Source organism: Chelonia mydas, chromosome 7 (assembly GCF_015237465.2).
Source record: "Chelonia mydas isolate rCheMyd1 chromosome 7, rCheMyd1.pri.v2, whole genome shotgun sequence".
NCBI lineage: Eukaryota > Metazoa > Chordata > Testudines > Cheloniidae > Chelonia > Chelonia mydas.
In genome coordinates this window covers 94,880,141-94,907,235 of record NC_057853.1, presented here as the reverse complement: position 1 = coordinate 94,907,235, position 27,095 = coordinate 94,880,141, and the positions used below count along the sequence as shown (strand labels likewise).

At 41.5% G+C, this 27,095-nt stretch overlaps 1 protein-coding gene across 1 annotated transcript in view; it reads left to right on the top strand.

Annotated features, from left to right (window-relative positions):
- LOC102947945 (gamma-aminobutyric acid receptor subunit pi) overlaps positions 1-27,095 on the top strand; it is a 69,139-nt gene that overhangs the window by 4,744 nt on the left and 37,300 nt on the right. The window contains exons 2-3 of the mRNA XM_007053022.3: positions 12,365-12,450; positions 22,597-22,700. Coding sequence (XP_007053084.3) covers positions 12,398-12,450; positions 22,597-22,700 — 157 coding nt within the window. The 5' untranslated portion in view covers positions 12,365-12,397. The remainder of the gene's footprint in view (positions 1-12,364; positions 12,451-22,596; positions 22,701-27,095) is intronic.

The window sequence follows — 27,095 nt, the reverse complement described above, 5'->3', positions numbered from 1 at the left end:
GGAGCCAGAATTTATCAATGTACATTGCCAAAGAGCCACAGTAATATATCAGCAGCCCCCGCATCAGCTCCCTCATCCTGCTTCCAGCGCCTACCACCCACCGGCAGCCCCACCGATCAGTGCCGCCTCCTCCTCCCTCCCCGCACCGCCTGATCAGCTGTTTTGTGGTGTGCAGGAGGCTCTGGGGTGAGGGAGGGGGAAGAGCGAGGGCATGGCAGGCTCAGGGGAGGGGGCGGGAAGGGAGTGGGGGCAGGGCCTGTTGCAGAGCCAGGGGTTGAGCAGTGAGCACCCCTCGGCACATTGGAAAGTTGGCACCTGTAGTTCCAGGTCCGGAGTCGGTGCCTATACAAGGAGTCGCATATTAACTTCTGAAGAGCCGCATGTGGCTCCGGAGCCACAGGTTGGCCACCCCTGGTCTAGATGATCATGATAGTCCCTTCTGACCTTAAAGTCTATGAGTCTACTTTTGAGGACAGCACTGGAAGGATTGGCATAATCCAACATGACAATGACAATCATTTCTGTGACGCTGGGAAGTCCAAATCTTTCACCTAGGTTCAGGCCACCAAACATCTGTTTTGGAGATACAGGGATGAGGCATGTTAACTGTTTATCCATGGAGAAATTGGAATTAGTTAGTATGAGTCATTGTTACACAGGGTGAATTCCTGGCTGCATTTGGCACAACTGTTTTGATCTCAGTGGGGCCAGGATTTCATTCACAAACTTGGAATACTGTTTTCTTTATTATCCAAATGCATTTACTTTTCAATTTAAAATAGCATAAGGTTTAAAAAACATAATCCTAAAGGGCCAACAGGATTTCAAAATTTCTTGATACTAGTGCCCAAGACTATTCATGTTGTGGAAGAAATTTCATCTCACTCCCTGGAAACGAAAAAAGCTGCTTTTCATAAATCGTTCATATTACGTAACTGCACAATCCTCTCAACACAGCCTCTTTATTTGCAAACACTTTACAGCCTGAAGCAGAGCCATGTCAAATTCAAGCACTCTGTTCATAATGAGGACTAATGTTCCTGATATACAAAAGTCACCAACAGACTATTTAGTCTAATATGTTAAAGTCTATAGTCTTTAAAGGATATCTAAAATAAACTGAAAAGTTAAGATCTTAAAAAACCCCTAAATATTAAGAAAAAAACACCCAACCAACCCAGGTTAAGGAAACATTTAGGCTGCTTGATTAAGAACTCAAAAATCAGGAATGCCAATATTAGGGTTGCATCCAAAAAACCTTATGTATTATAACGCAGTCTTCACTTTAGCTGCATAGTTGGGAAAGGAGTGAAGTTCTGGCATGGGATCTTTCTAGAAATTTTCCAAAGTGCATAGCAACTCTCCCTAACCCCTTTCTACCTTAAAAGGTCTGCAGGGAACAAGCCTAGTGCCCCAGTGGAGTCTGCTTCCGCCTAAGTGCACATCAATACTCTCTTGAGCATTAAATCAGCCATGTATGAATGTCTATCTCACCTTCTTAAAATACATGCTTTGTGTGTTAGCAAAAATAAGCAACCTGTGATTATCACAGTTGTCAGAACAAAAACAAGTTTTGCCAAAACAGTTGAAGACATAAATATAATTGTTTCCATGTTAATTTTCAAATTTTTAATCCCAGCTGTAGGAGTGAGTGTTCAAAACAGGTAACTAGAGGTTTTTATAATCAGAAACTTATATTCTTTTCCATTCCCGCCATATGCAAAAATGGCTGAACTATTTCTGCTCAATCTTTTCAGAAAAGTTCATCTTTGGACAGACTCCAAGCTTGGAAAATTTCATTCTGAAAAATGAAAATTTCAGCGTTATGAGCAACTATAAACAGGGCATCGGGATTGAAAACATTATGCAGTCAAACTAAAGCTCACAGCATCTCCCATGATAATGCACAGATGCACATTTAAAAAGTGTTTAAAAGCTTGCAATTTTTATGTAAGATAAAGTTATCTCAGTATTTGCAAGTAGCTCCCTGTACTGAAGGCCTCATGTGCTGTGTGGCAAGATTCTTGAATTCTGCAGCAACCTGGTGAATCATAGATACCTTGGGCCCAGCCTATACTCTTCACTATGGGTAAAATTCATCCCAGTTTGGAGAATCAGCACAAGGGGCCATGCACCACTTAAGTCCCATGTAGGGACTATTTTGACCTCCCTACACAGAGGTAAAATACATGGATAACCATAGGAAATACCTTGAATACTACAAATACTGAGGTATCTAACTGCAGATACTTATTTATCCAACGGAATTGGTGATTTTAAGGACACAGTTACACATTTCATATATAAACCTATACCAGGTTCTTAGCACTTATATGTAATGTTCCAATTTAATACACACAAATAGATTTTATGGTGTGCCTGGTAGTGACACCATATTTAGGGTTGTGTTATAAAATGGACTTTAAATGAGGGATGTATTTCTGTTTTTTCTCTAAAAATAGGTAGCCTATCAATGTGAAATTTCACTATGACCTTTAAATTTTCTATTCAGTTTTTGCTGGTTTCTCTTTATAAGTTTTTAATAAGAAGTCTTTGAAACTCATGCTATTTTTGTTCTTAAGAACATAAGAATGGCCATACTGGGTCAGACCGAAGGCAGTCTGACCTTTCATTGTTGACTGATATCTTTTAAGAAACATTGTCTCTGCACAACATTTGAGACATCAGTGTATCTTGTGTAGATCTGATATAACATGTAGGGTTTTTTGGGGGGAAAGTGGATCTCATTTTACCTGTTATTCATCATAGCTGAAAGTTTATGCACCAGCACCTGGTATGCTTTTCTGTCAGATGTTATACTACTGATGTTTGATGTGCAAACCTGTCATAACCTACCACCGTTGGTTAATCCTTAAAAAAAACCTAGGAAATTAATATCCAAAAAACTTTGCTGTGAAGAAGTTATGGTTGCTAGATACACAACATACCTGACATAATCCCATAAAAGCAAGGGCATGAAAAGTTAAGCCACCTACAAGTAGATATCCTCTTCTCCTCCACCCATAGGCACACAGCTTAACTGTATAATACACCACAGATGGCACACCTTGACCTTTACTCTGGCCCCTAAGTATACAGTCTTCCATCACTACCTTTAACAAATCAAACCCTCCTATCCTACCACACCAAACATCCACAATTAATTTTATTGGGAGAAGGTAGTTGGTAAATGGGTGTGTGTAGAACAGCAGGTTAAGGGGACCAGAAATAAGGTTGAGATGTCTGGTCTGTGCTATATGGCAGATGTGATAATGTTAAGGATTGTGTGTGGGTAGATGAGCAGAGCGTATGTATCATAAGGTGGTTTAACCTTTCATTGCCTTGCTTTTGTGAGGTTGTGTTAGGTAAGCTATGCTTATGGCAACCCTAAATCTGCTTCACAACAAAGCTTTTTAAATATCTAGAATATTTTTGAGAGAAACAGTAGTAAAATATTTACTAGCTGCATAAAAAGGTTACTACAATTGTGACAGGAAAATGAGGGAATTATGTCAGACAAGAAAAATGTTTTATGAGAAGGGTACTAATGTACAAAGTAATTATAAAAAAGTCATTTTAAAATAAATTCAAATAGAAAACTGGTAAAATTCGGTTGGAGTTTTCTGCAATTTCATACGTGCCATGTTAGATTTTTTTTTAAATAGAAAAGTGCCTCTAAGTGTATGTAATAATCGACTGCTTGATTTTGTAAACTAATGCCAGATATTTTAAATAACAGAACTAACTCAGCTAATGGTATTAGTCTAATTCCTAAAAAATATCACCACCTTTGGCACCTTGTTGGCAGTTTCAGTAGAGAGGGTAAGCATCAGCTACTTTCTCTGGACTTCAGAGTACTAATACTTAGCTCTTATATAGCACTTTCTTGTATGCCCCAGCAGCCTTTGCATGCATGCTGCATGTCTTTTACAGGCAAGAATCACAAATGCTACCAGGGCTTAGAAGTAGTCTGAGTGACATGCCAAGAACTAACTTGTCAGCCAAATGAGGGAATAAGCTGCGGCTCATAACGGAATGCAGACATGTGTCTTGGTCCACTTTCATCAATTGCTTGTATTCAGAGAGTGAATCAGTCAGTCAGACTTGGAGTATAGCTGCCTGCCAGGTTTTGTCCTTTCTTCTCCCCTATTTGCCCCACTCAATAAATAAATAAATAAATAAATAAATAAATAAAATCCCCACAGTGGCAAGAGGATTTGCTGGCTTTCATTCCAGCCCTTCCTATCTGCAGTGTTAGCTAGACTGAGTTTATGGAAAATACATTTAATTATCCCCCCTTTTTTTCCCTTTCATCTTCTTTCTGGTTCCTAGGGGTTCACAAACAAGTGAAGGAACTGGGGAGGTTGCAGGTAGTCAAGTTAGAAGGTAGCTATTTAATTATACTGGATAATTATGTAAAAATGAGTGAAATGTACATCAGTGAGTATGGATTGCATAGAGGCCTAATTTTGTGCAGTTTCACGTGTGACCTTTCTTGATAGTGAGCAAAAGTCACTGATTTTTCCCTTCAGGGTCTCCCTGTGCACTAGCAGTAAGTATAGGGGAGGCAGGAAGCTATCTTTCACACAACTCAGAAGCAAGAGCAACCAGAGGCAGACCAGGGTTCTAGAGAAGCCAATGGGGAGGTTAATGAAGGGAAGCAGGAGCTGCTGGGAGGGAGCTAAGTATGGGAATAGGGATTGGGCAGGAAGGAGGAGAGCCTGGAGGATTGTTGGTGGAGGAATGAGCTGGGGCAGTGGAATCCTGGGGACTGCAGGGTTGCTGGAAATATGAGGGATTCTGTTGCAGCCTTCCTTATTCTGCCCCACTCTCCATTAGCCTACCCACTCCTGACCCCTGCACTATGCTATCCCTTCACACACACACACACACTTTTATTACCAGGTGCTGTTGCTGGCACTACTTCCTCCTCCCTGGGTCTGATACCAATTGGGGGAGAAGAGTGAGGAGAGACAGAGATAAATTGATAGCAAAAACCTGATTCCAGAGCATATCCCACCAGCTGGGAAGAGGAACTGCAAATGCCTAGTTGAATGCATGAGGTGGCAGAGGAGATGCAGACAGGTGTGATAGGGCTTGCGACAGTGTGACTGTCAGACACAATGTCTGATGCTTGGCATCCCTTTGGGTTGTTCACTGGGGATTAGGCAGTCACAGGAAGGGGTGAAAGCTGGAGAGGAATCCATACATTTTGCTGTACATAGGGCTTCATAAAATGTGGGGCTAGTCATGCTTCATTGCCTTCTTGGCTGAATTTCTAGCTACCCAAGCCTACTTAGAAAATCTGGATGCAGAAGTCAAATAAATGCAATTGTCATTTTCATAGTAATGCAAGCCCAGCTCATGCCATTTACAGAACAGTGAATGTAGTACCCTGTGGGTAACATCACCTGTAGTTTCAGAGATCATTATAATAGCCAATGAAATTGTGGCATATTGACTGCTATTATATGACAGGGATACTGACCTTTGCCTGCTAGTTTTCAGTCCCCTTCATGCTCTCACTGGAATTTCTTGTAGACCTCCAATACAGCTAGACAAGCCACTTGTAGCAGTGTGAGGGATTTCACCCTCTCTGCTTTCTCTGCATTACCACTTGCTCCCAGGAAAATTCAGAAGTGCTGCAACCATCTCCTCCAGTTCTCTGCCTGGTTCCCTTTTATCCTCAGGGGTTTGGGAGATTTAGCTTACTCCATTTCTGTGAAAGATTCAGTTTTCTTCTGATACTACATAATAAAGGCTGGAGTGCTCAGGAGTGCTGGTAAGCAATTGGACTTTATTTCCTGGCCCCAATCACAATCAGAGTGACATAGGTCAGTGCCTCTGTCATGTGGCAGAGATCAGAATCTATCGACTCCTGTGGAAACCATTACAGAAACTACAATTTGCAATTATCTAATGAAAGCTTTAAAAACACTGAGACAGGCAAAAACAAGAACAATAACCCTGACCAGACTTTAACTCCAGTCAAACTGAAATGGCCACTCATGTAAAGGATATGTTAAATATTTTACAAAACTCATTGTCAGCGTTCCCCCCGACACTCTGAACTCTGGGGTACAGATGTGGGGACCTGCATGAAAGATCCCCTAAATTTATATTCTACCAGCTTAGGTTAAAACTTCTCCAAGGCACAAATTCCTTTCCTCGTCCTTGGACGGTATTGCTGCCACCACCAAGTGATTTACACAAAAATTCAGGGAAGGGTCACTTGGAATCCCTATCCCCTCAAAATATCCCCCCAGGCCCCTTCACCTCCTTTCCTGGGGAGGCTTGAGAATAATGTACCAACCAATTGCCTTAGCAATGTGAGCACAGACCAGACCCTTTGTCTTCAGGACACTGAAAATTAATCAGGTTCTTAAAAGAAGAAGAACTTTATTTATAAATAAAAAAAATAAAAAAATCACACCTGCAAAATCAGGATGGAAGGTAACTTTACAGGGTAATAAAAAAATTTAAAACAGAGGATTCCCCTCTGGGCCAGATTCACAGTTACAAAAACAGGAATAAAACTACCTCTGTAGCATAGGAAAATTCACAAGCCAAAACAAAAAATAACCTAACGCATTTCCTTGCCTTACTCACAATTTCTGTGGTTTTAGATGGATTATTTCAGGTATATTTTCAGGAGATATTGTACCTGCTTGGCTTCTCTCTCCATCCAGAGAGGGAACAATAAAAGAGAACAACAATAAATACTTTCAAATCTGTGGGGTGAAGGATCTTCTTTCCTCATTGGTCCTTCTGGTCAGGTGCCAACTGGGTTATTTGAACTGCTTAACCCCTTACAGGTAAAGCAATCCAATACAGCTGCCAAGGAGAGATTTTATGCTACTGCATACATAAAGGTTGCTACCCTTCTCCCTATATTTATGACACTCATAGAAAGAGAATTTCCATCAGAATCTGTAAGCAAACTATTACAAGGTTCTGCATAACATTTTAAATACTATGGCTGGAGCGAAATCTACACTTAAGAGGGAAATCCTATCAGTGTGCAGCACCTGGCAAAGAAGTGCAGGAAGAAGGGAGATGTACCTGTGCAGGAGCCATCCTGTTGGCACAGGGTAAAATGGTTTGGGATAAGCCCCTTCATTTTTTTTTAATTAAAAAAAAAGAAGCTGTGTGTTCTTCTGGCTAACACACGCTACCCAAAGCCACCTACATTCTGAATGGCTAGCCAGTACTATTCCCCACCTGGCAGACCATAACCCTTTGCAGGTATGGTGCACCAGCCTATTAGTAGCCAGTCCTTGTCACTAGTGCTTAGGGCAGAATCATGGTGGGCTGCTTTGTGGGGGGTATGGCATGCTTTCTTCTCCCACTAACACACCTGCCTAGCACAGGGCAGGATTTAATCCGACATTTTTGCACAGAAAACATGATGCGCCAAATGAGCTCCACAATGGGTATGCCACTTCCCAGGAGTACTCAGGGGTGTGAGGCAACTTGCTACCACTGGCCCTTAGTGTGAGAAATTACCAGACCTGCAGTTCCCAAAGGAACAGTGCCTTGCAGCTTACTAGCTATACCTTAGAACACAGCTCCACTTATTACATAACGCTTAGATTTATTTATGGAGAAATCAAGTATAAAAAGTTACATATAAAATAAAATCCTAACATGCATTCTACACCCTAAACACAACTCACAAGATGCCCGCTTGTCTAGTAAGGTACTGCAGTCCTTCTTAGAGCACTTTTTAACCAGGATGGCTGAGACTCTTCTTTCATGGCATCAAGTCTGATGGCAATTTGTCTCCCTCAGTGAAGGATGCCAAAGCATCTTTCTGCACCCCAAGATATACCGATATACCAGACCAGTCCTTGTTCTTCATCTTTAAAACAGGGCCCTACCCCACCTGTTTTACTTCTTAATTTTCCTTATGAAGTCCCCACAATCTCTTCATTAGAATTTGATTCAGTTTGCAAATAGATCCCCATTGTAACACACACAATACACAATGGTCGGCCAGGGATATAAATGTATCCCATCTCCTGTATAGGGTAACTTCACTGAAGGCACGCTACCTCTGGATGACCTGCCTTTAACTACAAGGCCCTAGGAACATAATTTCCAATATATACATTTCTCCTTACATATTATATGCACATACATTTCACAAAGATTATGGTGATCAGTGTAACACAAGCTTTCAGCAGAAACAATACATGACCCTCTTTAGAGAATTAGAATGTAAATACCAGATTCAGGGGATCCCTGTAAAGATTATGTATCCCTGTACCCTCTGCCAGTTGGCATAAAGCGATCCTTTGATTACAATAAGTTTAAATTATCTTTTCAACCCTTAAAGTTCTACATTAGAAATTCAGTAATATCTGTAGGTAAAGATGATTGCTTTACAAAAGGTCAGCAACTGATTCAAATGCTCATGGACATGAACCAAGGACAGAAATGCAGTCACAGAAATTTTTGCAGACTCCCTTATGCCACTTGCACGTTTCCTAAAACATGTTCACAAGCCCATAGCAACAACACAAAGGCTACATTTAAAAGAAGACTTGTGAGCCTGTTATAAAGACAATAAACAATTTCCTGGGAATGAAAGATCAAAATAAAAATAAGGGAGTCATTACTCTCACATATGAGGAAAATGTGCTCATAGGATGAACCATGGAGAATCAGAAAGCATCCATGCAAAAGAAGAATGAAAAATATCACAACACTGATATTATATGCACATACATGCATCCGATGAAGTGAGCTGTAACTCACGAAAGCTTATGCTCAGATAAATTGGTTAGTCTCTAAGGTGCCACAAGTCCTCCTTTTCTTTTTGCGAACACTGATACTGTGACCTGAAGTAGGAGTGAAACAATCAAAATTCAGAGGGAAATGTTGTGATAACACCATCTGCTCATTTGCACTAAGCCAGATTCCCCTAACACGGACCATCATAATGTCTTATGCATGTTTTTCCACTGAGGACAATGTGTGTAAGTACATAATTGATCTTAACATCAATATCTACTACCATATTCAATGACCAAAGTTAATGAATTCTTGAATTGTTTTAAAGGAGATACTGAAATAGTTTTCCCTTTTCACAGGAGACAGTAATAACCGTTACCTTTACTTTTGTCACTTCACTACTTCTTTAATATTTCAAATGAAGTAACATACCATTCAGATTGTGGTAATTCAACAAATAAAAATACAATCATGCTTCTTTTATTTAATTTATTTATTTATATACACACAAAAGTTACTTTGGGGTAAAAAAAGCTGCTAGCAGTTCACACTCTGCTCAGTTGAAGGATGGGGACAAACCTGTGCAAAGCCTGGACAAATTCTTTGTTATTGCTAAATTTCCCACGAACCTGCAAAGTGCAAGAGTCTGTGCTCTTGCGAAATACATGCTAAAAACTGAAAATCATGTCAGATGTGGTTTTTCTTTCACAGCATTTAACATGGATTCTGTATTAAAACTTTCTTTTACCCTTCCACATCTAAGATAAATCTTTTGTTCAGAATTTTTGTTAATACTTCTCTGGTACGTCTTTTCTTAATATTTTAAAGTATGCCTGCAAAACTATTCCTATCAGGGACTGGATGATCAATAGTTAATTTCAGATCTATAGTGTGGGTTTGCACAAAATCATTTTGAATGATTTACTCTCTACCTTAAAGTCAGGAAATGGATTATAGACCTTACAAACTGCTTTAAAATTATCATTATGGTTGTGAATCAATCTGACAAAAGCAAGAAAATTTCATATTAAAACTAAAACACCTGCCACCAACCAGACACAGTTTGATGAATGTGGACGTTTGTATTTTTCAGTTCAAGGATTATTTATGGCTAGAGGTAGAAAAACATAGTTTCATTTTTTTCAACTGCCATCTAAACTTTTGTCCATTAACAAAAATCTTGCTAGGGATGTGTAACAAATATAGCTACAGCATATATAGCATGAATTTTATTCTTAGATAGCAATGGGCCCTAAAACTGCTATGTGAGAAAAATACAGTGAAAAGAAATTACAGATTAGTCACCTGTGGGTTGTGAGTGTGGGTGTGTGTGCAGTGATACTATAGGCTAAAACTGTCTTGAACTTTTTGTTGTTTATAATTTACCAAAAGTATGCAGTTATTTTTAAATTATAATGCCACTTTTCTAAAAATATTAAAATTAAAATGTTAAAACATAAACACAAATCTCCATGCTGCTGACTCACAGAGCTACCTCTCTATTTCAGACCTGTTTTCCTCTGTCCAAATTAAAATCTCAGCCTGTCTCTCCGACATGTTCTTGTGAATGTGTAGCCATCAGCTCAAACTAAACATGGCTGAAACAGAGCTCCTAAGTTCTTTCCCCACCAAGCCCTTCCTTTCTTGATGATTGTGGACAACCATCATCCTACTTGTCACTCAGGTCTGTAATTTGGGTGTCATCTTTGACGCAGATCTCTCTCTCAGGCCTCACATCCAGGCCATATCTCATTATAACATCTCTAAGATACAGCCTTTCTTATCCATCCACACAGCTAAAATGCTCATCCAAGCTTTCGTCACCTCATGTCTTGATAAAGGCAACATCCTTTTCTCTGGCCTTGACAAATGCAGTCTTGCCCCACTCATATGCATTCAGAATGCTGCTACAAATTTTCCTAGCGCCCATCTGGTGATGTTATCCCTCTCTTTGAATCCCTCTCCTAACTCCCCGTTCTCTATTAATCAAACATAAGATACTTTTATTCATTTTCAAGGCCCTTCATGGTCAGTCCCACCCTATTTTCTCTATCAAGCTATTGGTGCTCACTTCTGATCACCCCATGATGCCAGCCTCCTGTATCCTTTCTCCATTGCTCCCCACATGCTTGGGAGTTGTTCCCCAGGAATATCTGCAGAGCTACCTCATTACCCAACTTCAAATCCCACCTCAAAACTCTTCTTTTCCACGAGACGCACAAAACATTCAACAAAAGTTAGGGTGCTGGTGTACAGTGACAACAGCCTGTCATACTGGCCAATATTGACTCACTATTTCCTTGTACACTTCTGGAGTCCACTGAGGCAGAGACTGTCATTTTGTTCCGTATTTTTACAGTACCGCGCACAATGGGGTCCTGGTCCATGCTTAGGACTCCTAGGTACTACAGTAATACAAAATAAATAAATAAATAAATAACGACTGGTCCTCAAAAAGGACACACAGCTTGAATTCACTAGAGAGCAAATCTATTACTGAGTTAAATCAAATACTGCTGCTCTTTCAAAACTGTAATTTTTTTTTAAAATGTGGGTCTTTTTGCTTGTTTTAGATATTTGCTAATAAATATGTGGCAACACTTGTTCAGGATAAATTAGCATGGCTTTACTGCAGAGGTGGGCAGTATCCGAATCCGGCCCCTCGAGGCTTTGGATCGGGGCTGTGGGATTGCCACCCCCATGGAGCCCCGCCGCTCCGGGGAGCAGCCACACCATGGCCCTGCAGCCCCTGGGGGTGGGGGTGGGAAGGCAGAGAGCTCTGCACGCTGCTCTTGCCTGTGGGTACCTCCCGCAAAGCTCCCACTGGCCAGGAACTGGTTACTGCGGCCAATGGGAGCTTTGGGGGAGGTACCCACAGGCGAGGGAAACTCGCGGAGCCCTCTGTGCCCCCCCATTCCCAGGGGCCGTGCAGGGACCTGATGCCAACCGCTTCCTGGAGTGGCTGGGCATGGGGTTGGGGCAGGCAGGGAGCCTGCAGTGGCCCCGGTGCGCGCCGCTGTAGCTCCAGAGCAGCTCTAGGTAAGTGGCACCGGGCTGGAGCCTGAACCCCTCCTGCACCCGGCACTCCAACTCCCTTCCCTGAGCCCCTGTCACATCCCGCACCCCTCCTGCACCCCAATTCCCTGCCGAGCCTCCTGCTGCACCCTGCACCCCAACCCCCTGCCGTGAGCCCCCTGCCTGCACCTTGCACCCCAACCCCCTGCCCTGAGCCCTCTACCTGCACCTTGTACCCCTCCTGCTCCTCAACCCCCTGCCCTGAGCCCCCTGCCTGCACCCTACACCCCTCCTGCACCCCAGCTCCCTGTCCTGAGCCACCTGCCGCATCCCGCACCCCTCCTGCACCTCAACCCCCTTACCTGAGCTCCCTCCTGCACACCGCACCCCCTCCCACACTCTGCAATCCACCCCTGCACCCTGACTCTGCAAGCAATTTTCCCACACAGATGTGGCCCTTGGGCCAAAAAGTTTGCCCACCCCTGCTTTATTGTATACCATTACCATATAAAAAGCTTCATGTGATTTGAAGTTTGATCTACTATAACCTTTTTTTAGAATATATATTTATCATTATACTTTACTATTAAACCTTTCCCATGTTTGCTTTTAGGAAATACAAGAACTCTTGAAGCCATCTCTGACAATGTACACTCTTTTCTGGTGTTCCAAAGCCCTGTTTCTATTGATGTTTTGCAGGTAAGAAAGCTAAACTGTTGGTATCCCTTTGATATCTGTGGATAATATAGTTGGGTGTCATAAATATAAAGGGAAGGGTAAACACCTTTAAATCCCTCCTGGCCGGAGGAAAAACACTTTCACCTGTAAAGGGTTAAGAAGCTAAAATAACCTCGCTGGCACCTGACCAAAATGACCAATGAGGAGACAAGATACTTTCAAAGCTGGGGGGGGGGGGACAACAAAGGGCTCTCTTTGTCTGTGTGATGCTTTTGCCAGGACCAGAGCAGGAATGCAGGTCAGAACTCCTGTAAAGAGTTAGTAAGCAATCTAGTTAGATATGCGTTAGATTCTGTTTTGTTTAAATGGCTGATCAAATAAGTTGTGCTGAATGGAATGTATGTTCCTATTTTTGTGTCTTTTTGTAACTTAAGTTACTTTGTAACTGTAACTAACTTGTAACTTTTTGTAACTTTGTAACGTAATCCCTAGAGGGATTCTCTATGTTTTGAATCTGATTACCCTGTAAGGTATTTACCATCCTGATTTTACAGAGGTGATTCTTTTACTTTTTCTTTAATTAAAAGTCTTCTTTTAAGAACCTGATTGCTTTTTATTGTTCTTAAGATCCAAAGGTTTGGGTCTGTGTTCAGCTACGCAAATTGGTAAGGATTTTTATCAAGCCTTTCCCAGGAAAGGAGGTGTAGTGCTTGAGGGAATATTTTGGGGGGGAGACATTTCCAAGTGGGCACTTCCCCTGTTCTTTGAGTAACACTTTGATGGTGGCAGCGTTTAACCTAAGCTGGTAAGAATAAGCCTAGGGGGTCTTTCATGCAGGTTCCCACATCTGTACCCTAGAGTTCAGAGTCGGGAGGGAAACTTGACAGCTGGTTAAAGGCCTTCTGACACTCTTCGGTCCACTGAACGGCATTTGGCTGTTTCTTTTTGGTTAGGTCTGTCAGTGTAGTGGCGATTTGGCTGTATTGCGGTACAAATTGTCTGTAATATCCGGCAAAGCCGAAGGATTGGACCTGTTTCTTTGACTTTGGGACAGGCCACTTTTGGATAGCATCCACTTTGGTCTGTAGGGGGTTGATAGTTCCTTGACCCACCTGATGTCCAAGGTAAGTCACTCTGTTTAGGCCTATTTGACACTTCTTAGCCTTAACAGTTAGTCCTACCTCCCTTATGCGCTCGAAGACTTTTTGTAGAAGTTCCAGGTGTTCTGCCCAGGAATCCGAAAATATGGCCACATCGTCAAGGTAGGCGACTGCATATTCTCCTAATCCGGCTAGGAGACCATCTACAAGTCTTTGGAAGGTGGCGGGTGCATTCCGCAGCCCGAAAGGGAGTATATTAAATTCATACAGCCCAACATGTGTGGTGAAGGCTGACCTTTCCTTGGCGGATTCATCTAGCGGTACCTGCCAGTACCCCTTGGTTAAGTCCAAGGTAGAGATGAACTGGGCCTGTCCCAGTTTCTCTAATAGTTCATCTGTGCATGGCATTGCATAGTTGTCTGGGCAAGTTACAGCATTTAGCTTACGGTAGTCCATGCAGAAATGTATCTCCCCATCTGGTTTGGGAACTAGAACCACTGGAGATGCCCATGCACTGCCAGAGGGGCGGATTACCCCCATCTGTAGCATATTCTGGATCTCCCGTTCTATAGCAGTTTTAGCTTGAGGAGACACCCGGTAAGGTTGGACTTTAATTGGGTGAGCATTACCTGTGTCAATGGAGTGGTATGCCCATTCAATCAGTCCCAGGGTGGCTGAGAACGTTGGCACGGAGCTAGTGCACAGCTCCTTGATCTGCTGTCGCTGCATACGCCCAAGGGTCATGGAGAGGTTCACCTCTTCCACACCACCAGCACTTTTCCCTTTGTAGTAGACACCTTCAGGCCACTCAGAGTCATCTCCTCCCTGGGCTATAAACTGACAAACCTTTAATTCTCTGGAATAAAAGGGCTTCAGAGAATTAATATGGTACACCCTAGGCTTTCAGTTGGAGGTGGGGAATGCTATGAAATAATTAACAGCTCCCAGGTGCTCCTGGACCGTGAATGGCCCTTCCCACGATGCTTCCATTTTATGGGCCTGGAGCGCCTTCAAGACCATGACCTGGTCCCCTACTTTGAAGGAACACTCTCTGACATGTTTATCATACCAGGCTTTTTGCTCTTTTTGAGCATCCTGTAGGTTTTCTTTAGCAAGGGCTAAAGCGGTTCGGAGGGTGTTTTGTAGCTTGGTTACAAAGTCCAGAATGTTAGTTCCTGGAGAAGGTGTAAACCCCTCCCATTGTTGTTTCACCAACTATAATGGCCCCTTAACCTCACGGGCATATACAAGTTAAAATGGTGAAAACCCTAAACTGGGATGTGGTACAGCTCTGTAGGCAAAGAGCAACTGCTGCAACACTAGGTCCCAATCATTGGAGTGCTCATTTACGAATCATGCCCCCCAAAGTTCCATTAAATTTCTCCACCAGGCCATTTGTTTGATGATGGTAAGGGGTGGCAAAATCCATGAAAGTCAGTATGTACTGCTTTTCTCTGGGTGTCTTTTTCGGAAAAGGACCGAGAATATCCACAGCTACTGGCTGGAATGGAACTTCAATGATGGGGAGTGGCTGGAGAGGGGCTTTGACCTGGTCTTGGGGTTTTCCCACTCTTTGGCATACCTCACAAGACCGGACATAGGTAGAAACATCCTTGCCCATTCCCTCCCAGTGGAATGACCTCCCCAAACGGTCTTTGGTCCTGTTCACCCCAGCATGGCCACTAGGATGATCATGGGCTAAGCTCAAGAGCTTTACCCGGTACTTAGTTGGAACTACCAACTGACTCTGAGGATGCCAGTCTTCCTGGTGTCCACCAGAAAGAGTTTCCTTGTATAAAAGTCCTCTTTCTACAACAAACCTGGATCGATTAGAATAGCTGAGAGGCGGTGGGTTGCTCTGTGCCGCCGTCCAAGCTCTCTGGAGGTTTTCATCTGCTTCCTGTTCAGTCTGGAACCGTTCCCTTGTTGCTGGAGACATCAGTTCCTCATTGGATTGTGGCCCGAGGCTTGGTCCCTCTGGAAGTGATGTAGGGGATGAGGCTGTTTCCGTTGACTGTGAACCACTCTCCGCTCGTGCACTATGTTGAGGTTCAGGCTCTGGCTGAGCCTCTTGTGTAGGGTTATGGGCTGCTGCCAGTTCAGGTTTGGTGGGGCCCTCTGATGTTGGGGTTGCAAGTACTGGATTCAGTGCTGGCAATGGGTCTGATGCTGGTTGTTCCGCTGGTTCCGGTTCTGGGGCTGGCTCTGTCTGGGTCTCTGGGACTGGATTCACTATTGCTGTTGCTGAAGTTGGCATGGGGTCCAGTTCCATTACCTCTGACCGGGTCCTGGTAGAAGTTTCTGGAACAGAGCTAGGCGTGACAGCTTGCTTAGCCTGGCTGCGGGTGACCATTCCCACCCTCTTGGCTAGCTTCACCTGATTGGCCAAGTCTTCCCCCAACAGCATGGGGATGGGATAATCATCATAGACTGCAAAAGTCCACTTTCCTGACCAGCCCTTGTACTGGACAGGCAACTTGGCTGTAGGCAAATTGAAAGAGTTGGACTTGAAGGATTGAATTGTCACTTGGGTCTCTGGGATCCACTAAGGAAGCATCGATAGCCAACACTTGTGCTCCGGTGTCCCTCCACGCAGTGACCTTCTTCCCGCCCACATTCACAGTTTCCCTCCACTCTGAGGGTATCTGGGAGGTATCTGGGCCTGAGGACCTCTAGTGTGATTCTGGTGCAATGAACTGTAATCTGTTGGCGTTCTTGGGGCAGTTGGCCTTTACATGCCCGGCTCGCTACATTTAAAACATCGTCCAACTGACGGGTCACTGGGGTGAAGTGGGTTGCTGGAGAGTGGTGTGGCAGGATGATAAGGTGTCTGGAGTATTCCTTGGTGTGTAGTTGGGGCCTTGGGCTGCCCCTGGTAGTAGGGTGTGGTCTGAGGGTGTCCCTTCTGGTATCTGCTCCAACTGCGACCAGGGTTGTTCCTCTCTCCTCCCTCCACCCGTTTTGTTCCATTTTGCCCCGCCTCTCTGGCGGTCTGTGACTGCTCGTATTGATCAGCATAAGAAGCAAGACTTTCTGCTGAGTCCATTTCCTTATCCCATAAACACTGTTTTATTTCCTCCTTGGACATATTCAGGAATTGCTCCTGAGCTATCAAATTACACATTCCATCAAAGCTAGTGACACCCCTTCCTTGGACCCATTTATTTAACAGATCCTTCATCTGGTTTAGATAAGCCACATTACTTAGTCCAGGCCCTCTCTTAAGGGTTCGAAATTTTACTCTCTAGTCAGAACATTATTTTTGCCCAAGTAACAAACGCACCTGAGAGCCGGCAAGGAAGAAGTTTAAAGGAACACATTGGATTTACCAGCTGAATCTGACCTTACTATTACAGCAATAAGCCCACTTCAGCTAAGAGCAGTGGAAATATAGAGCTGAACTCACCCTTGGTGTAACTTCATTGTTTTCAGTGATCCATAATATTTTATATTAAATATACTGTTGATCAGTCGAACTTGTTCAGAAATAAAGTGGACGTGAACTTTGCTAAGTGATATTATTTGATTACTATTATTATTTATGGAGAGTGAACACTGTGCTAGGTGATATACGAATATGAAATATATACGGACACATGGTCCCTGCCTGAAGCATAATACAGTTTATTTCAGACAAAGCAGTTCAGCCACACATAGTACAACAGGTGATGGTACAAGCTTGAGGTACTATTAGAAGTACTGGGTGCAGGCAGGTCTAGGCCTGCCAATGACTAAAGATCCCGCCCTCAACTAAGGGGGTGGAACCACTAAGTGCAGGCTCCATTTGATTACAGGAAACAAAGGAGAACACAGGCACAGGGGTGAGGACAAAAGAGTCAGTGGACACTGCCCAGAGGAACTCTGCCTTGAGATGTGAGTGGAGAAGGGACCAAAAATAGCTCCCATAGTTGCAGAGCACCCCCTCAAGTTTCCTCCTCCTGGCGTGATGGATGACCATCTTGGCCAGTGCTAGGAAAAGAGATTGATGAGGAGGTCCCGTGACTCTGTGGGACCATGGATGGGGTGTGCACAGATCAGGAGGTGTGTGGAGAAGTGCAGCCGGAACCTCAGTAAGAGGTTCTGAAGGAGCCAAAAGAGGGCCTGTAACCTGACACACCCTACACAGAAGTGTGCCAGGGTCTGCCTCTCACTGTGGAAGGGCCAGGTGTCAGGAGTGTGTGAACCCCCCTACAAACTTGAATCATCTTGATCTGATCACCACTGAAAGGCTTTAGGGAAGGAGTTTGAAAATATTTTTCCTGGGTTACAATATGTTTGTGAAATCCAGTTCCCTTTGTGACTCCCTTAACTAATGGGCCAAATTCTGACCTTTTAAACGTGTGTAATTCTGCTGAAATCAATAGGGTTGCAAGGATATAACTTTTCAAAAACAAAGACAAAAAGCACTCTTAAAAAAACATTAAAGAACAAAATAATTTTGAAGAGGTCTGTGACAGGTTGCCCCCCTTCTAGGGTACCACCTGATGTACTCGGACACCACTGAGCCCGCATGTTCCACCAGCCTTGGTTTCTTTACCCTGTCTTGCTAAGCCAGGCCCACAAGCCTCCTCTAGCACACACACAGGTAGGGACACATCCAGCTGCAGAAAGACACAGAAACTGAAATCAGTACTGCATGGGAAAACTTTTAGCTAAGGAATTATCCAGCACTCAAGTGCACTTCCCCTCTGGAGAGTAAACCCAAAATTGTATTGTCTTGCACTGCACAGAGAACTTTTTTCAGAGTAACAGCCGTGTTAGTCTGTATTCGCAAAAAGAAAAGGAGTACTTGTGGCACCTTAGAGACTAACCAATTTATTTGAGCATAAGCTTTCGTGAGCTACAGCTCACTTCATCGGATGCATACTGTGGAAAATACAGAAGATGTTTTTATACACACAGACCATGAAAAAATGGGTGTTTACCACTACAAAAGGTTTTCTCTCCCCCCACCCCACTCTCCTGCTGGTAATAGCTTATCTAAAGTGACCACTCTCCTTACAATGTGTATGATAATCAAGGTGGGCCATTTCCAGCACAAATCCAGGTTTCATCTTCTGTATTTTCAACAGTATGCATCCGATGAAATGAGCTGTAGCTCACGAAAGCTTATGCTCAAATAATAAGGAGAGTGATCACTTTAGATAAGCTATTACCAACAGGAGAGTGGGGTGTGGGGGGAGAAAACCTGGATTTGTGCTGGAAATGGCCCACCTTGATTATCATACACATTGTAAGGAGAGGTTTCAGAGTAACAGCCATGTTAGTCTGTATTCACAAAAAGAAAAGGAGTACTTGTGGCACCTTAGAGACTAACCGATTTATTTGAGCATAAGCTTTGTGCTGGAAATGGCCCACCTTGATTATCATACACATTGTAAGGAGAGTGATCACTTTAGATAAGCTATTACCAGCAGGAGAGCGGGGTAGGAGGAGAGAAAACCTTTTGTAGTGATAAACACCCATTTTTTCATGGTCTGTGTGTATAAAAACATCTGCTGTATTTTCCACAGTATGCATCCGATGAAGTGAGCTGTAGCTCATGAAAGCTTATGCTCAAATAAATTGGTTAGTCTCTAAGGTGCCACAAGTACTCCTTTTCTTTTTGCACAGAGAATTGTACAGTGTAAGCTAATTGAAATTCTCCCTCTCCCTTAATGTGGAGAGATATGCACAGCTTTTTGCACCCCCCCCACCCCAGTTATGAATTACACAAACTGGGTTTAAAACAAAAAGAAGTTTATTAAGTACAAGAGGTAGATTTAAGTTGTTATAAGGGATAGCCAACAGATCAAAGCAGATTACCTTAGTAAATAAACAAAAACTGCAAACTGAGTTTAACACACTAGATAAGTAGGATATAAATTAGCAAATTCTCACTCTGAATGATAAACAGGCTGGCAGACTCTTAAGACACAAGTTGCTTTGGCTTTCCCAGGTTTTCATACCACAGGCTAAAGATCCTCACTTTCCACTTCAGTCCGTGCCCCTCAGGTGTTTCCAGGTGTGTTGTTGCAGGGAGAGTGAGGTTCCATGATGATGTCATTGTCCCACTTTTATATCTTCTTTCCACTTGCTGGAAAGCGCTTTTGCTGTGGTCTGGTTCAAACAGGTCCCAGTGTGTAGTGCTATCTCTGAGAGGTTTCTATTGTACACAGTTCCTGGGGTAATCCTTGGGCTTGTGTGCATTTCCTCAATAAGCCATTAACATTGTTTGCCTTTTTACTTTGGGGACTGTTTCTGTGGCCTGCTGACTATGCTTGCTGGTCCCTAAGTAAACCACACTATACAGAATCTTGATTATTCTGGAGCCAGTTGCGTGGAAAGTTTTACCCATACTGCTTAATTGCTTAATTATGCCCACTATTTTACTATCAAATATTTTCTCTGAGATTAGTATGTTGTGGACTTTAATCAGGAACTCCTTTCTATTTGCCCTTTTGTTTCATAATACCATGTATTTATAGATGAAATCTCTCTAAGAAATTGGGAGATTAATTGATTATCCTGATAGAATACTCTTTTGCAAATCAATCTGAGAATAATTTGGCCATTGAGTTTTTTCTGTTGATTGTTGGCTCAAAGTATCTTACAATGAGAGTTTTATAAGATTAAGGAAGGACTGTTGGATTGGGTTTTCAGGAACTGATCCAACCACCTTCTGTGAAATATTAACAGCCTTCACCTGGATTTGAGGGCATTTACCATATTTCATCATTGGGTTTTTAATAAGGAAAGAATTAACATACATATTAAATTATTGATAGACTGAAGTAACAGAGAGTTTCATTTCAATTGCTGGTATATTTCAAAGTATTATTATTTTTCTGTGTAGAAGCTTCTGTGGTTTGTTAAATATAGAATGTTTTAAAACATGCATTATACACCTGACAGACCAGAACAAATAGGCATTCCAGTCTATTGGATAAATACATATTCATAATTTTTCTAAAACACATTCTCTAGACAGTAGCCTGAGACAGCTGTTTCAAAGTAATTTTCTATTATGATGAGTGCTAATGCATTTTGGATAAATTCCTTAAAAACATTTAGGAACAAAACTTACTTTAGGAGGTAGATGTGTTTAAAAATTAAGTACCAAGGCAAAGGAAACTCAGGTACATATGTGGAGGAGATGCGTAAGGGAAAAGCAAAAAAGTTCTTGGCTTTTTAAAATTCCCTTTGTTATAGCTGTACAAGATGCCCTATCGCAATAATTACTCCTGCTCCTTTTGAGGTGGCGTAAAGAAGGAAATACACAGCATCCCTATTACAGAATAGGACTACTTGGTAGGCTCAGATTTTTGGCCCCAAAGGCAACATGGTACTTAAGCAAGGAGCCTAATTTTAAACTCTTAAGTTGGACGGTTAGCTATATGCTTAAATATCTTGCTGAATCAGGGCCTTATTTAACTTGTGTTTTGGAAACTCAAGAGTTAGTGCTATTCTGCTTATGGAAGAGGTGTAACGTACCCTTCTCCAGCCACCTGAATACAATGGGTTGTCCTAATGCACAAATGATTGAGGTCTTGTGGACTGAATAGGACCCTTAGTTATTATTTAATCAAAAACAAGAGGAATGAGGTTGCACATTAGAAGCTCATTACATAAATCCAGAATTATCTTGGAATAGCATAGAGCTGGGTGATAATTAAAGTGATTCAAAGAAATTGTTTCAAAACACCAATTACTTAATGGACATACACACCATGCAACAGCTTATGTAAGTTATAACAAAGTTGACACTCCAGACCACTGAAATACAATCCGCAATCAGATATTGATCAGAAGAACAATGTTGTGTGATGTGATGAAAAAGAATGTTGTCTGGCAATTTCCCTGGTTTTTTTAGAACAACATGAAATATATTCATCCACAGCCCATTAAAACTATGTGGTTAAATTCATGCAACTCGCTGGCTGTTTAGCTGTAATTATGTGTTACTGGGTGAGAGACAGAAAAACTACTGCAAGCATGGCCTCCATGTAACAGATTAAAAGGTGATACTTATACAGCAAGTAATTATACTACATTTCATTCATATTTAAAATATACACTTGACTTAAAGGTTCTTTCTTCTTTAGAAGATCATTAATCTTATAGTGAACAGACTATCTAATTGTGGCCAAGTATTGTTAAAAGAGCATACTTAAAAGAAAATGGAGTAAATCAATGAAATACCTTTGCCTACTAAATCAATTTCCAGAGACAGAAGAATTCATATAGTCTATGTGATACTAGGAGAAAGAACTGACAATGAAATACAGCTACCTCCCAGCAAAGATTGTGAGGAGAAATACACTTGCCCAGTGTCACAAGTAGGACAGTGGCAAACTGGGGAATAAAACAACAGTCTCCTGATTTCCAGTCTTGTATCCTATCCATGGGACTCCCACCCACATCTCTACATAAACCTCTACTATTAAGTCACTGGAATAATCGTGTTATACCACTAGTTTTATTTGTTTTACTTTCCTATATTGTACTCATAGCAAGTTTGTGTACATAGGAGTTGTACACTGTAATTCTACTTGATTTACTCAACATATTTATTTCTCTCTCTCTTTTAAAATGTGGTGCAGTAAAAGCAGGATTTTGAGAGATTTAGTGTATAAAAATATTCCTTTTTAAAAAACTGTCTTTTTTTCCCTGGGGACTTTAAGTGGATTTCGCTGTATAAAAAGAAGCATCATTATAAATGAGGAAACAAAAAAACAAACAAACCAGAAAAGATATATGGTACTGTATGTTTTACACATTCAGCGCTAGAGAAAACTGAGTTGTTTCCATAAGCTGTTCAGTTATTCGTGCAGTCTAAAAAAATATTTAAGGCTAAAAATGGTAGTTTCTGCAAATTAGGGACTGAACAAGATTCATGAAGTCTGACATTCTCTAGGATATTATTTTTCTGTAGATAAGTGCATTATGAAATACAAAAGCACAAACATTTCATGTTATGTAAATCTAATGGCAAGCAGTCCTTTATGGCCCTGACACAAGTACCCGTTTCAAGAAACTCAATTTTGTCTCTATAAAACTCTTCCTTCATGTTCTTCTTTTCCTTTAGGTTAATGAAAATGTCCACAGCTGAAGGAAAAGGTGAAATTCTTCCTCCAGCTATTCAGAAAATAATGAAGGGATACAACAAGTACCTACGTCCATTTTTTGATAGTAAGTATATAAATTGATTTGGACAAGTTTACGCCATAACATAGGCGCTGACTTTTGTTTTTGCTGGTGGGTGCTTTTGAGGAGGTGTGTGTGTGTTTGCGGGAGTGGGGCTCTGCCAGTTTTGGGGGGAGGCTATTTTTAGCATATTTATACACTTCTTTCATATTCTAGTTATTGAATGTGTCTATCCTTGGTAACTTTATTATTTCAATAATGATTAAATTGTTATGAACTACTAATTAATTGATAATTACATTATCATGAATTACAGTATATTAACATCATTGCAATCACCTACAAGCTGTCTTCACTAGCATCCCAGTTTAAAGACATTAGGTATCTCACTGTAGCTTTCTGGATAACTGTCAGCAATCTTATTTACATCTAGTTCCCTGATATGGTCTTGATGCTTGTTAAGGACAGCTACATTATTCAGTTGCACTTGTCTCTTTGATGACTGGAGATGATTTTTAAGCATTCTGAAGCTGGAGAATGAGTGTTCTGCAGTTCAGGATGGTACAAGCACAGTGAGAAAGATATATAAATTTGAAGTAGTCTGAAAGCAGAGTGCTTTCATTTTGTATATATTTTGTATATATAGTTAGGATTATATTTTGCCAATAGCATTACTTTGCATTTAACACTGAATTTCATCTGCCATTTTGTTGCCAAGTCACCCAGTTTTGTGAGATCCTTTTGCAACATTTTGAGGTCAGCTTTGGACTTAATTATGTTGAGTAAATTTGTATCATCTGTAAATTTTGCCACCTTTTTCCAGATAATTTATGAACATGTTGAACAGCACTGATCCTAGTACGGGCCCCTTGGGGACACACACCGCTATTTACCTCTCTCCATTCTGAAAATGGACCATTTATTTCTAACCTTAGGGCTAATCTACACTGGCAACATTAAAGTGCTGCCACAGCAGTGCTTTAACATGGCTTGTGTAGTTGCAGCAGTCGTGTAGTTGAGTTCTCTCCCAGTGCTCTAAAAAACCCGCCTCCATGAGGGGCGTAGCTACCAGTGCTGGGAGTGCGGCTCCCAGCACTTGTGCACTGTCTACACTGGCGCTTTACAGCGCTGAAACTTGCTGAGCTCAGGGGGGTGTTTTTTCACACCCCTGAGCGAGAAAGTTGCAGTGCTATAAAGTGCCAGTGTAGACAAGCCCTGAGTTTCCTATCTTTTAACTGGAGTGCCTGGTAATGCTTTCAGGATCCTGACAGGAGCCTTAATTTAATTTAATTTAATGACAAGCCTTTTGTTATCTTAATCACTCTGCCTCTGTTCATAAACAAACTCCCTGTCCCAAAGGCAGAAGCTGTTAGCAGCAAAGAACTGATCACATTCCACACACAAGCTCTGTCTAGGGCTAGGGCGTGCCCTGTGAGCAGACCTCAGGTACAAAACTCAGGGGGGCCAGGAACCACTAAGTCTCGTGGGTGCTGAGCACCCCCTATTTTTTTTCCATGGGTGCTTGAGCCCCAGAGCACCCACAGAGTTGGCGCTTGTGCACGGTAACACAACATAGCATCTGAGAGACGTAGCCCAACTTTGAGAGCAGATCTCCTTATTCTCTGTACCTCTTTTTTCCCGGATTTGACAGTGGCACATTGATTTGCAGATGTATGCTGTCTATAATATCAGAATGTGACCAATAACGTAATGGCTTTCTTGAACCAAGGTGGGGTTTATGAAGACCAAACAATGATAAACAAGCCTTCCAATATTTCATTTATTTATATTAGACACCCACAGGTATTGGGTCATACTTTGACCATCAGTTAATGTAATTATTTAAGCTGTGTATTTACATAAAACAATATAATATAATCTATGACTACTAGAATGTAGCATTAGACATGAGAAGAGCTTTACATCTCATTTTAATGATTCTCAAGCTGCTTATACAAAAGTGGAGACAAATATTGTTACTACTATTAATTGATAGCTCTTATCACCCAGGAAGTTAGATGCTTTAAATATGGAAATTGAAACATAAAAGTAAGGTCACAACAAACCAAATATTAAATAAGTGAATCTTGCATTTGTGTCCTAATGGTCACTGAACTTGATCTCTGACAGAGTTCTAAGGGAAGTTAATTCCAAAGCCCCCGCACCCTCACCAGACATGAAGACCCAGATTCTCCCTTGCAATCAGGGCTGAATTTTGCTGTGCTGCAGGCACAAAACAGCTTGAAAGCCAGCTACCTGAGAATCCCCATAGTCGGCTTCATTTGCATATTTCTAAAGGTTTCCAGTTGGTAAAGTTAAATATTAACCTTTTAAAATAAATTAAAAATAAATGCAATCATAATTCAGTGCTAGTAGAAACATGTAACCAGCATCAATTTTTGTTCTTAAATTGATAGAGTAACAGAAGAAAGGAGATTAGTATTAAAATGTAACCTTCTCTTGGGATTAGTGAGCTATGACTTTTTTACTCTTACTTTGGCCTAAGTGTAAATATATTTATTTCCTCATACACTCAGGTAAGATATACAGACAATAAAAAGTGATGAGGTTTCTTAGCATTGTGAAACCAACAGTAGCTTCTATAGACCCCCAGGATTACTGCCAACAGAAATGTTACTGCATCTATCAATATTCTCAACAGAAATCTCACTTCTGCCTCTGAACTTGGCACTGAGATTTATGGGGTCCTAGCTATAAACACACTTAGTAGCAACAACTATATATTAAACCTTTTTTTTTTAAAGCTCTGGTACATTGACTTGCATGGGATAGCTACAAATCTGAAGGCTTAATAATGGATCAGTTCTTTGCATGGATCAGCATGTATAAAATCTGTCTTCCTTGAATAACATGCAAACTCTGAAACTGAAGTTCTTGAGTTTTAAAACATATGCAGGTCATGTATGGCATTGTAAAATAAATGAACAGAAGGGAAAGGAGGCACTAATTCTAAAGTTAGGCGTTCAGAAGCTTCATTCTCTCAGACAAAATTATTTCCTTTTATGTAATCACTTAAAGTCATTGGCTAAAGAGGTTCTTAGATCATGCAATTATCTCCTAATGTCTGAACACATGCGGTGAGACTATTCGTCAGTTTACCAGCCAGAGCGTGTCAGACCACATGTAATTTTTAGAGCAATTTTATAAAATATGAATAGCCATTACTATATTGTATTTAAAAGTGCATAAAATACCTACATCTGTTTCTCTCTTTTATTCTAAAAGAGCCCCAAATGCTGACACAGCTGCTTTAAACGGTCATTTATGTAGTATGCTGCGGGAGATAGTCTTTTGTTAGCAAATAACAGACGATGTTAGTAAATGTGGAGTGCTAAGTACATTCCATCTCATTTAGGACAATACACAATGAGATAGGCTAATAGTGGTTACCATTAGGACTTCCGTTTTTAGGCATAATAATTGCTGGGGCCACTACATGCATATGTGGCTGGATCAGAGGAAAATGACTTTAGTTCTAGTCCGCTACTAGTACGCATTTGTTAATGTGCTTTGGTTGAGTGAGACTCAGCACAGAGACAGACACAGAGCAATAGCAAAGCACTTCTGTTGAGGTCCAATACTAACGCACCTCAGCAAAATCACTTTAGTTGAGATCTAACACATGAGCACATTTTAGCAATGGCTCTCAGCTACTGGAGTTTGGCCAGAGCTTCTTACCTCTCAGTTGTGTTATAGTAAGTCTGCTGAAGAGGTGGGGTGAGACCAAAGGAAATGCATTTTACAGGTGGCAATTTTTACAACAGGATTAATCATGGTGGGAGAGAGAAGAAATGGGAGTAATGTAGGTGACTGGCATTAGTGTTTTGGCACCATGTAATGTTTTATGTATTTTTGTGAGAATAACCTATGGGCAGCAGTGGCACCGAATGATGATTTTTAGTAAGGAAGTTATTGAAGCAGCATGGCTCTCTAATGTAGACACAGCCTACACTGACAAAGGCATTTTTTCTGTATATGTAGGAACACCACTTCCCTGAATAACATTAGCTACATCAACAGAAGCCCCCTTCTATTGATATAGGTGCATCTACACTGAGGGTTTTTCCGGCATAGCTTAGTGGGTCTTGTTGTTGTTGTTTTTCCCCACACTCCCGACCAATGTACTTATGCTGACTTACCTTTTAAGTGTAGACCAAGCCTAAAGTATACAGACTTTACTCAGAACTGCAACAATGTCCACAACCCCTAAATGCAGGGTTAAGCCACTGGATCAGTGTAGTCACATAAACCTCTTCTCGGGTCTTATTATTATGGGTACCTCAACTATTTTTTCTCGTTTAGTTGTTTAATAATTGTATACAGAAAATGACAAAGCGTTGACCAAATGCAAATGGATTTTTTGCTGTAAATGGGTGTAGCTTCACTGAAGTCAATGAAGCTATGCTGATTTATACCACC